This window comes from Typha latifolia, chromosome 2, assembly GCF_019914945.1.
Source record: "Typha latifolia isolate L0001 chromosome 2, TyphaL0001v2, whole genome shotgun sequence".
NCBI lineage: Eukaryota > Viridiplantae > Streptophyta > Magnoliopsida > Poales > Typhaceae > Typha > Typha latifolia.
In genome coordinates this window covers 14,860,492-14,872,481 of record NC_133087.1, presented here as the reverse complement: position 1 = coordinate 14,872,481, position 11,990 = coordinate 14,860,492, and the positions used below count along the sequence as shown (strand labels likewise).

General features: G+C 39.8%; 3 protein-coding genes across 4 annotated transcripts; 2 read left to right on the top strand and 1 right to left on the bottom strand.

The window, feature by feature from the left end:
* Positions 1-1,895: 1,895 nt before the first annotated feature.
* Positions 1,896-3,558, top strand: LOC140781064 (inositol-tetrakisphosphate 1-kinase 5-like). Its single transcript, XM_073126846.1, has one exon. It carries the CDS (start codon positions 2,098-2,100, stop codon positions 3,085-3,087), a length of 990 nt encoding a protein of 329 aa, XP_072982947.1. The 5' UTR covers positions 1,896-2,097; the 3' UTR covers positions 3,088-3,558.
* Positions 3,559-6,834: 3,276 nt separating this feature from the next.
* On the top strand, positions 6,835-9,727 carry LOC140782711 (heat stress transcription factor A-1-like). Of its 2 annotated transcripts, XR_012107931.1 has the most exons (3): positions 6,861-7,372; positions 7,971-9,261; positions 9,478-9,727. XR_012107931.1 is itself a non-coding variant. In XM_073129435.1 (2 exons), exons 1-2 carry the CDS (start codon positions 7,130-7,132, stop codon positions 9,174-9,176), a joined length of 1,449 nt encoding a protein of 482 aa, XP_072985536.1. In that variant the 5' UTR covers positions 6,835-7,129; the 3' UTR covers positions 9,177-9,727. The 2 variants fall into 2 exon arrangements, 1 of the variants encoding a protein (XP_072985536.1); XM_073129435.1 differs by having other exon boundaries at positions 6,835-7,372; positions 7,971-9,727.
* Positions 9,700-11,234, bottom strand: LOC140782712 (uncharacterized). Its single transcript, XM_073129436.1, has 4 exons — positions 11,103-11,234; positions 10,930-11,007; positions 10,454-10,845; positions 9,700-10,364 (listed from the first exon to the last, which is right to left on the bottom strand). The coding sequence occupies exons 2-4, from the start codon at positions 10,985-10,987 to the stop codon at positions 9,906-9,908; spliced, it is 909 nt and encodes a 302-aa protein (XP_072985537.1). The 5' UTR covers positions 10,988-11,007; positions 11,103-11,234; the 3' UTR covers positions 9,700-9,905.
* Between the last annotated feature and the right edge of the window lie 756 nt (positions 11,235-11,990).

Sequence of the window (11,990 nt, the reverse complement as noted above, 5' to 3'; positions counted from 1 at the left end):
TATTTACTGAAAAAATATCAAACATGCATCGGAAAGAATAAATAAAGCAGAATATTTCATCAATTTCAGATAATATATTTTCTAAATTATTTTATCTCACTCTTTTATAGTTTTTTTTAAAAAAATTTAAAGATAAAATAATTTTAATCTTTAGTAGAGAAGTAAAATATATTCAACCCAAAATTATTCTTCCAAAAAAAACTACAAGTAGGCCATCTCAACGAAGACCTCTATAATTTTTTTATGGACTTAGTTTGTGTTACACTCAATCAAGTGGGCCAAATATTTTATGTCACCATTTGATATTTTTAATTCCGGCCTTATATTTTAGGCTGGTGGCAAGGACACACACACACACACACACATATATATATATATAAGATGAAATAATTTTCTATATCATTTGCTCTAGTTGCATATTGAAGGATCCCCCTTTTGTGGATCTATGCAAGAAAGGATAAGATGTGGATTGGAATTTGGCATCTCTTCTATGCCTATATGAAGCTTATCATAGTTTTAATTAATCAAACTTGTTTGATAGCAAATTATTTCAAAGAAAGTCAAGTAGTGACCACCATACTTGGCATAAAAGACCATCCTTTCAAACAAAAAAAATAAAATAAAATAAAATAAAATAAAATAAAATAAAATAAAAGAGAAAAGATCTCTAGTTGTACAAGAGTAATTTGGAAGCTAAGCTATATAGTTATTAATTAAGCTTGGCTTGTTTTATTTCAGTTTAATACTATTCGAGTGGAGCCAATTTGATAAGCACTATGAAACATATTTCTATCTCAATTTGAGTCGAGAGTGTATATTTAAATATTTAAAAAAACAAAAATGCTAAAAATATTTTACCCTCTTATATTTATATTTAAAATCACTTTATTATCTAAAATTTTATGTGCCAAATTAGTTTATATACTTCAGACTAACATAAGAGTATTAAAATTTTCATCCAAATTACTAAAATATTTATTTATAATTATTAGATAAACTTATCGGAGATAAATAATCTAAGTATTTTAATAATTTTATTATATTTTGTATATAACCCAAAATAAAAACATATGGATAGAGTTATTCATTGATCTGAGTTCTATACTTAGTGATGCTTTGCTTTTATTAGGCCCCACATTGTGTTTGGAACTTACTCTCTACATTCTAGTGATAATGGTGTCTCATCAATTTGACCTTTTTTAGTTAGTCATATTGACATATTCATTTGGATTTTCTTGGCATCTTCTTGGATTGCACCATCAATCCATTGTCACAGTTGTTGCTCAGATGAGTATAGTTTTTTTTTTCTCATTTTTTTTTTCACACAATATCATATTTCACCTTCAGAATAAAGGAAAAAAAAGAGAGGAGAGTTTCTAATACTATGTTATGTTAACTTCTCTCAGATACTCTAAAACCTATGTAGATTTCAGTAAACCAATCCACTCAACTATTCTCAATAGAAAAGCAAAAGATGAGGTGCCTCAAAGCTTAAATTTAGTAGAAAATAAAGTTGAACAAGTAAAATGTAAAAATAAAATATAGATATTGATTCAGATGGAAGGGATTAAATTATAAAAAATTTAAATAAAAAATTTTATTTTATTTTATTTTGGGGGTTAAAAGCAGTAATGTATATCCATTGAAACCCCTCCTCGAGGAGGCTTTGGGATTGCCACTTGGTGCAGCGCGACACATCATAGCACCAGTACTATCTCCACCCAAAAACGAACCCCTCGAACTGCACCACAGCTCCACGAGACGACACGTGTTGACGCCGCAAGCGGAGCGCCGAAACGGCCTTGCTTCTGCTCACCCCCCAACTTGATCCAAGGTGTTCTTCTCATTTTATGCACATATTGGAGGGAGGGGTGAGTTTGTAGTAGATGCAAGTTGTCGCACGGAAGTATGATAACCGGCGAGTGATGGTATCCCTCGGTTCAAGGTATAAGCGCGAGACTCCTCGTCGCTTCTCCTCCTTTCTCCCTCTCGTCTGTTTTGCTCTCCTCCTCCTCCTCCTCCTCCCTTTCTTGATTTAAAGCCCTAATAGACCGATCCAAGAAACCGAGAGCTCGTCTTGTTCCCCTCAAATGCGCCATGGCGGCAGAGGAGGAGAAGCCACCTCGAAAGTTCTCGATCGGCTACGCCCTCGCCCCCAAGAAGCAACAAAGCTTCATCCAGCCCTCCCTCCTCTCCATGGCTCGATCTCGCGGCATCGATCTCGTCCCCATCGACCCCTCCATCCCGTTGATTGACCAAGGACCGTTCGATTGCGTCCTCCACAAGCTCTGCGGCGAGCACTGGACGTCTCAGCTCGCAGCGTTCTCCTCTCTCCACCCGGAGATCCCCGTCCTCGATCGCCCCGCCGCCATCGAGCGCCTTCACAACCGCATCTCCATGCTCCAGGTCGTCTCCGAGATCAAGATCTCCGAAAAGAACGGATCCGACACCTTCGGGATCCCGAGTCAGGTTGTGATCTACGATTCCGCCGCCCTCGCCGACCCCGGCGGGGTGGTCTGTGGCGCTCTCCGCTTCCCCGTCATCGCCAAGCCCCTCGTCGCCGACGGCAGCGCGAAATCGCACAAGATGTCGCTGATCTTCCACCGCGACGGCCTTCGGAAACTCAAACCCCCGCTGGTGCTTCAAGAATTCGTCAACCATGGCGGGGTCATCTTTAAGGTCTACGTCGTCGGAGACCACGTCAAATGTGTGAAGCGGCGGTCGCTGCCGGATGTATCGGAGGATAAGCTGGAGTCGACCACCGAGAGATCGCTCTCCTTCTCGCAGGTATCCAACGTCCCTAGCCAGGATTGCGCCATGGCGGCGGAAGAAATGTGCCTTGATGAGGTCGAAATGCCACCGCTTGGATTCCTTACCGATATTGCTCATGGGTTGCGGCGAGCACTGGGGCTTAGCCTCTTCAATTTTGATGTGATAAGGGACGTGAGGGTCGGGAATCGGTACCTCGTGATCGATATCAATTACTTCCCGGGGTATGCCAAGATGCCATCGTATGAGGCAGTGCTGACGGATTTTTTCTGGAAGGTTTTGAATAAGGAGGACAAAGCAATGGAGAATGTGGCGTGAAGTATCTTCTGACTTCTAGTAACCAAAATTCGTTCTCGTTCTTGGAGGAATCAAATGGCATTGTTTGCAGTCTTCTGCTTGATCAAAAAGATCAGAGGGATCTGAATAAGTAGGATATTCTGACTTCTGGACAGTGTATATCCTTCCTTCTCTTTCGTGCCAATCATTACATATCTTTCTTAAATTTGTCCAAGGAATAGATATAAATTTGTGGGAAGGTTTCTGGTGCATGGAGAAAGGCTTTTCTCCTAATTCTTCTTTCCACCAAGGTTGCAGGATGAATCGACTGAGAATTATCTGTTCTGTTGAAATTGGCAAATTGCTGTCTTGCTTTTTTCTGTGTTTGTTTGGAATTAGTTGATCTGGATTCTTGTTCTTGATGCTTAATTACTTCAGTAGTCTAAATTTGATTTTGTACAAACACTAGAAAATAGAAAGAAATTACCAATCTTATCCTGCCATTTGCTAATATTTTTAGTTCTTGAACATTTTTATCTCTTATTGCCCTTGTGTCTTTGTAACTGTACCCCTTATTCAGTGGGTGTGATACTTTGCTCTATGGGTGATAGAAATTTGCATAAATACTTATGTTCATTGTTTAGATGGTCATCTTGATCGACGAAGTTGGATGCTGAATTATGTGAAAAGTCTAACATTCATGTCATTGGTGGATTAGAGTACCAAATTCAGTCTCCTTCTTCACTGCTCGTAATCATAGTTGGTGTTCATTGAAGATCCAAGTCCTTTGGGATTTCATGTCTACTAGCTAGCACATGATAAAAAGTGGGATAGTGGCTGGGCCATTCAGTTTGTGCTTGAAGCAGGGGTGGGTACATCTTGGATTTGGCTAGAGTAGAAGGAAGAAAGGAACTTGTTTTTCAGGAATCTGGGGAAATTGACCTTGATCGGGAGAAAAAGTTATCGTCACATACTCACATGCTTGTTAATCATCACAATATGCTCCTTTGTCTTTAGGAACTCTGGATTGAGAATAGCGACCTTCAGAGGTGGTGATACTTTATTTTTGATTGTACTCTGTAAGTTTATGTTTCAGAAGTTTCAGATAGGCCATGAAGGTTAATTTGGATGAGAATCTGTGAGTTATATTAAGCAAAGTTCGAGAACAATCTTTGTTGCATGTTGATTCAAATGGGCGAGGTCAACTTTGATATGGTTGAGCGAAAAACTTAGATGTGGTTGAGAGAGGAACATTGGTGTGGCTGAGAAAGAAACTTCAACAGTCTAACACATTATCCAAGTGCTGATAAGATTTGTCCCCATCATGATGACTCAACTTATATGGACCAAAAATATTCTTGAGAAGTCAAGTCGTCCATTATTACAAATACAGTTTCTTATCGAATTGATGACTAAACAAGCAATAGACATAAGGTAAGCTCCTTTTTCTTCCTTTTAAAAGTTTGGACATATATTGACTGAAAACCTTCTCAAGATTGGAAGCATGTACTAATGATTACTCTAATAAATGAAACTTTATTTTTCCACTAGAACATGGGTCTAAAATCTGAAGACTTATACTGAAATATATCTGCATGTTGTGTGCTTAATTAAAGATGATATGGGCAAACGCCATTGTAGCTCAAATAAGAATTCTACTATTGTACTGGAGAGTTTGTTAGAGGAAGGGACAGTGAACTTATCATGAAATTTAATGCTGCTGACCTTATCATTCAGGACTTATTTTGGTGAAAGTTCATATCATACTATCGTAAATATTTTTGGTGGTTCCAGATACTAAGAAGAATGCAGTATTTGCTCTTTATATATGTGTGCTCAGAAGTTTCAAGTATACAATCTCATTATGCAATTCTACTTGTGGAGTTAGAGCAGTAGTCCAGAATACTAAGGAAAATAGGTTGGTTTTCTTCTTTGTGCAATTGATGGTTATATGAACGTGGTTCTTTTATGGTATTGTGAAAGTGCATCTGTATAGTTTCAGTAAACATGTAAATACATGACATCAGAAAGCAAATAGCTTGAGCATTAATTGAACAGAAGCAGAAGAGATCATCATGCTAGTAAGAAAGCTATAATTGTTCAATATTGATAAATTAATCCTTCTTCTCTGTGGCAGTGCATGATTTTTAAAATTTTATTTGGCACATCTGGTACGAAATGTTTCCTCCGTTTTCTTTGTTGGTGCTAAAGCATCTTTTAATCTATTATTGTCAGGGAAACCCCATATCTTACGTAGCCAGTGTGCAAAATATTGGTACCTGATATTGTAGTAAGAGTAAAAAGTATTTTATAATATACTCAAAACTCAGCCTTTTGGATCTATACTTACTATAAATTTGTTTGTTATTTATTTATTTATTTATTTTTTTTTTTGCGCATCAATGATTCAATTCCTGCAACCTACAATGAGTTGAATGACAACAAGGGGAGGTATGATTCTAATGCACTTGCCAATAGTATGTACTTGTTTGCTGCATATTTTCTTATATATTCACTGATATTGATAGAAATCACACTCTGCACCTTTGTTTACTGTTAGAAGAGCTTTAAAAAATGGAACTTGTGGGTCTTGTGATAGGGCGAAGCTAGAATAACTGTGGTAAAAGAAGCCTAGTTGTAAGCATAAATAGTCCACAAATATATGGGTACTTGTAACTGCTTTTCTTTTTCTCTCTGCTTAATTTCACTGTTTCATTGATTGGTGCAGTATCATTTTACTACTTGAGTGCTCATTCCCCCCCTCTAGTAAGAAGCTTTTTAAATGACTGAGATGCCGAAGTTGATAATACTTCTCAAAGAAGTACTTTTGTAATGGTTAAAATTTATTATTTCCTAGACGAATAGTCTCAATTGAGCAAATTGCAAAGCTTGTTGGGAAAGGCTTAATGATAAGTTATAGGTTAAAACTTATAACTTAGACAAATTATTCAAAAAAAAAAAAAAAAAAACGTTCACCCTTTTAGTCTCTTGGACAATGGTTCATCTGGACATATGGTTGTGCTATATTTCAGGTTCAAATAATTTATTGTTAAATAGTCTTTATCCCTCTGAATACAAGGGTAGATTAATCTTTGGCCAATTTCAAATGGTTTATTCATCGTCTCAATTAAATTCTAATTATAATAGTTAGATTAAACCTAAGGAATAATAGTTTTAGAAGGGTCTAATAATTTCAAGTTTCTATCTTTGTGTTTCTCCCTTCTATTTAAAAGAATGCTTACTGAAATAAAAGAATCGACCAAACTTATCCCAACTTTTGATATTCTCGGGAGATTCTAGGGATACTCATATATAACCTTATAAATCTAAATCTCCCATTACAAAACTATTGCAACAACATCGCCTTAAAGAAACTAGCAACATATAATTGCATAAAGGACCATAATCCATAGTAGAATCTTACTTTGAAACTTCTCCAACCATTTTTTATTTTTGTTTGGTCACTCAAAAAAAAAAAAAAAAAAAAAGAAGAAGAAGAAAGAAAACTGTTCTATATCTAATCCTTTCTTTCAGCAAAAATCACCTCTCTCTTTGAGTAAACGCAGCCTTTTTTTTTGTTGTTGTATAGATAACAAAGAGTGAACGCTGCCAAAACAAACATGCTTGTCGTAACAAAAAAGAAAAAGAAGATGTTTCATTCAGCCTTCGGTCAGCATCAAAAGGAAATCTCTTCTTTACAGTTACTGAGTTACACCAACACACCACCATCTGAGTTCCCTTGGGCCGGGACAGTTGACAAAAAGCAGTCTCAGCTTGTACGTGCTTTAAGCCCATCCATTCCTCACATCACAGTCAACCAGGAATTGGAGGAAAAGGGAAAAAAATAAAAGAAAAACGGAAGAAGAAGAAGAAGAAGAAGAAGAAGAAGAAGACAGGAAATGGTCGAGCCCGAGTAGACTAGCTCGGCCACTCTCTTTCCCCTGGATCCTGATCCCCTGGCAGGCCTCCATCCTTCCAGCTCGAATTCGTTTTCTCAACACCCTTTCTTTCCCCCCCTCTTCCGGAAGGAGAAGAGATACTATCCAGATAGATCCCTGGTGGAGCTGATCTCGATCTGACTGCGATGGAGAGCGACGCCCCCGGCGGAGGCGGCGGACTGGCGGAGAACGGGGGGGCGCTGCCGCCGCCGTTCTTGAGTAAGACGTACGACATGGTGGACGACCCAGCTACGAGTGCGATCGTGTCGTGGGGGGCCGAGAACAACACCTTCGTGGTGTGGAACACGCCCGAGTTTGCAAGAGATCTCCTTCCCAAGTACTTCAAGCACAATAACTTCTCCAGCTTCGTCCGCCAGCTTAATACCTACGTACGCTTCTCCCACGCCCCCTCTTGTTTTCTCCTTCGTGTTTCGGTTTCTTGAAAATTGTTGGTTTGATTTAGGTTTGGTGTCTTGATCTTGTAATTTCGAGCCTCTTTTGGGTTTTCCTATCTTTCCCGAGGAAGAAGATGGAGTAAAATTGGACATTCTTTTTACACTCTTAGAATCTGGTAGATAATTTCTAGTGGAAATGGAAATTCCTTAATCTTGGTCCATATATGCATCAATTTGATTTGAAAAAAAAGAAGTTAAAAGAATAATGGAGCCCAACGGGTCAAGCGGGCGTGGGTTCGGGTGAAAGTCTTATGGTGGATTCATTGATTAGACACAGTAGTCTCTCACCTGGGTAATATCAGAGTAAATTAATTTTATGGATGATGATGAATTTATGAGGGATCTTCTCCTGAAGAACATCAAACACAACATTTTTATTGTTTGGAATTGGAATTGGTTCTTTTATTCTTTTGAAAGGTTTTAGTGTTTTACATTAAGCCTCCAAATTCAAGTACTCCTTTTGGCCGAGAAGAAAAGTTGAATCCTCTCTTTTGATATATTTTGTTTTGTTTTGCTTCTGTTGTTTGAGCAGGGATTTAGGAAAGTTGATACTGATAAATGGGAATTTGCAAATGAAGGATTCTTAAGAGGGAAGAAGGATCTTCTTAGGACTATCCATAGGCGAAAACCCTCCCATGTGCCTGGTCAGATGCCGCAGCCTCAAACGAGTACTTCAGTTGCTGTATGTGTTGAGGTGGGGAAGTTTGGTTTGGAGGAAGAAATTGAGAGGCTCAAATGGGATAAGAATGTGCTCATGCATGAGCTGATCAGACTGAGACAGCAACAACAGACCTCAGATAATCAGTTACAGACATTAGGTAAGCTCCTTCAAGGAATGGAACAGCGGCAGCAGCAGATGATGTCATTTTTAGCCAAAGGCATGCATAATCCAGGATTCTTCGCCCAATTTGTGCAGCAAAATGACAGCAACAGACGACTAGCTGCAGCGAATAAGAAAAGGAGGTTGCCCAAGCAAGAAGGCCATCTTCTGGATTCTGAAATTACTTTCCCTGATGGTCAAATCATTAGATATCAGCCTTTAATTAAAGAAGCAGGCAAAGCAATGTTAAGTCAGATCCTGAAGGTAAATTCTTCTCCTAGATTGGAGCCTTTGAGCAACTCTGATAGTTTTCTACCAGAGAATTTTGCATCCACATCTGAAACTTTCAATGACACTTCTTCAATTCGGAACTCTAGAATTACCCTTTCAGAGGTTCCTTCTGGTTTTTCAGCTGCTCCGTACATGACTGTGAGCTCAGGATTCTCCGCGGTCTGCTCATCTTCAGCTGCCTCTGGGAATCCACCTGCTGGTTTGGCAAATAACAGTTCATCCAAAGAACAGCCTGGTGTAGGTATTCTGCCTTCTGTTCCTGAGGGCATTGCTGAAGGTCCTACTGATATGAGTATGCCAGAGTTTTCCGAGTTACAAAATATAGCACCTGAGGACAGTGTAATCAATGCTCAAGGAGAGGGCTTCATAATGTGTGAGCCAGCATGCGCATATGTAAACCCTATTGCAATGGAAGTGGATGAGACAGTTCCCCTTGATACGAATATTTTATACGATGATGATCAGAAACTTCCAGGCATCAATGATTCTTTCTGGGAACAATTCCTTTCAGGTAGTAGTAGTCCTTCTCTATCTGGTGATACAGAGGAGGCTGAGTCAACCACAAAGGAATCTGAGGAGATGCTGAAAAGATCAGAGAATGGGTGGGCCAGCACCAAGAACATGTAGAATCTTACATATCATATGGAACTTCTTTCTTCAGACCCCAAAGGCTGATGGATGGCAATGTCTGTATATCTAATGTTGTCACCAGGTAATTTGGACCTCTGAGATTTTTTTCAGCTTCTCCGAGAGCAGAAAAATATATCAATTATATACAGGAGGATTTCAATCGTCCAATTTTTCTTTAGTTAGAATGACCCTAGTTTCTCGTATTTATCTCCTTCATCACATTGTTCTCTTTATCAACAACAGTTTCTTCTTTCCTTTTATCTGAAATGCAAAGTTTTCCAATCTCTGATTTTGGCAGAGGAAGTAGGTATTGGGAATTTCCTTCTGCAAATTGTGTCTGATGATATAGAACGGTCAGCTATTGCGGATGCCCTCTACATGAAGATCTTATGCTTGATCAAGGACCTCGACCTCTTGGAGATTTGTACATTCACCTAATTTTCCTAGTGTTTCTCGGTCTGCTGGTCCAGCTCTATGTACACACAATATAGTCTGAATGTATAAGTGCATTTAAATAGCATTTGAGAAATCTTGATAGTTGAATATTATTTTGGTGAATCTTGTAAAATAAAAGAAACAAAATCTTGTGTTGTCCTTTTATACCAAAATTCTAAGGATGCAAAATGAAAAGAATCAAACGGACCAGCACACTACTAGGGGTTGGGGGTTGGTTGTCAGGGAATGACAACCATATAACAACACTACAAGATCCCGAAACTCTTGCTTTCAATTTTCCTCTTCTTCCTCCTGGAAGCGCAGGTGCTTCCCCTCCGGCGCCGGCAGCCCTTTAAGAAACAACACACTCGGCGACGGCGCTGCCTTACAATTCTCGCCCACTTCCTCTTCTCCTTCGATCTCATCGTCGCTGTTGTAGACGAACCTTGTGTGCTTTCCTCTGAATTCTGCCATCGACATCTTCGTCATTTCGTCGCACAAATCGTTGAGAGACTCGTCGCCATCATCGTCTACCTCTTCGAATTCTCCCATTGTTTCTTCTTCTTCATCGTCTTCGGGGCTACTTGCATTAACCTGGATGGACCAAGCAGAGGAGGAGCTTTGGCTCCATTGGTTTGTTAAAGATGAAGAAGAGATCGTCGAGTCGCTGATGGAAACTTGCGATTTTGCAGGCGAGTCGAAGAGCAGTGCCCGGTTGAGATGTTCCACTTGCTTCAAAACTGAAACAACCTGAAGCGAGGAAAATGATCAGCTTTCTAAAAGAAACTCGAAAAACTGGAAAAGTAACAAGAAAGAAGAGAATCCAAAGCTTTAGGAACCTCTAGAGGAATCTTTGTAGTATCTTCTTCAACAAGACTAGCCATCATGGCATCAGTCGTATTTGCCGGAATCGGAGCGAGAAGCTGCGTCGGGGACCTCGAAGAGCCTAAGACTGCTCTCGCAGGAGGGAGATCTCCAGATGAGAGCTTATCTGCAATCTCTCCTTCCTCCTCGACCTTCTGCAACAATGTCTTCACCTGGCCACGTAGCAAGGCCTCGCCAGACCCCGGCGTCCTCTTCGCCCCGACACGCTTCTTGATCGCCGACGAAGACGGCGTCTTCTCGACCACGGCGGTCGTCGCCAGCGCGAGCCCGACGATTGGCGAATCGTTCGTGATGTCGAGCAGAGCGTTTCTTGATCTTGGGAGTGTCTCTTCTTGCTTGCTCTTCACTGGATTTAGATCAAAGGAGGAAGATGAGAGAAAACCCAATTCATATATTATCATTTAAATAAGAGACAGGTTCTTTTACTCACGGGAAGCAGCAGAGGCCTGAGACCTCGTGAGCCTTCTCATGGATGACGGAGTCTCCATTCCTGGAAGCAAAAAGACACCTAAAAGAAGCAATGCGTTAGCTCTAAGATTCTTGGAGGAAAAGAAAGAAAGAAAAGGTCCTATATAACACTAATTTAATGGCGTTTTCGCTCACCAAATGAGATTGGGTTGAAAGGAAGAAGGCAAGAGAGAGATTACAAGGAAGAAGGCAAGAGAGAGAGAGAGAAAGATTGATAGTGGTGTTGAGGGAAAGCTTGATGGCGAGGTTTATATAAGATTTGAATATAGTTTCTCCAACGGTAACAAAGCCATTGAAGATGGTGGACTGAAAAACTAGCCGTTGAGTTGCGCAAGTCTCGAGGAAGTTCCCATTATGCCTTGGCTTGGGCCTGTCCAAGGTGTAGCTCGGCCCAGCCCATAAATAAATCCAAGTTAAATACTTATTATGCTAATGTTTCTCCAAGTCCAAAATTCCAAATTAAACTTTTAGTTTTGGTTTGGGGCCGCAAAATAAATTAGCGACTCTGGTTTGGTTCGGCTCGATCTGAGTGACAATATCTTAGGCTCAAAATTTAATTTATCTCGAGTGGAGCTTAAGAGCCTGACTTGACTCCAACTTAGGCTCGAGTCAAAATCTATTAATATATATATTCATTGGATCAAAGTTCCAATGACTCGACTTAAGATAAAGGGCTCGGTCCAACTCGGCTTGAATATAGGCTTGGTTCGGCTTAGCGTGAGAATAATTAAAAAATTATGGCTCGAGCTCGGTCCGACTCAGACTAGTTCAGCTTGAAAATTGGCTTAGTTCAACTCAAATTATGACTTGGTTCAGGCTTAGACTCGTCTCGAGCTTGGCTCAATTTTAGCTGAGCCAAGCCTAAGGCTTACAAGTAATTTCGAGCCAAAGCTAAACCTGAGTCTCGGGCTCAGTTTGTTTACACTCCTAGTTTTGGTTAAATTACTTTGCTTAAACTAAATTAAGGATTCTTATTGAAAGATTAGATATCCTAGAATCAATCTTCTTGTCTTTACTTACATT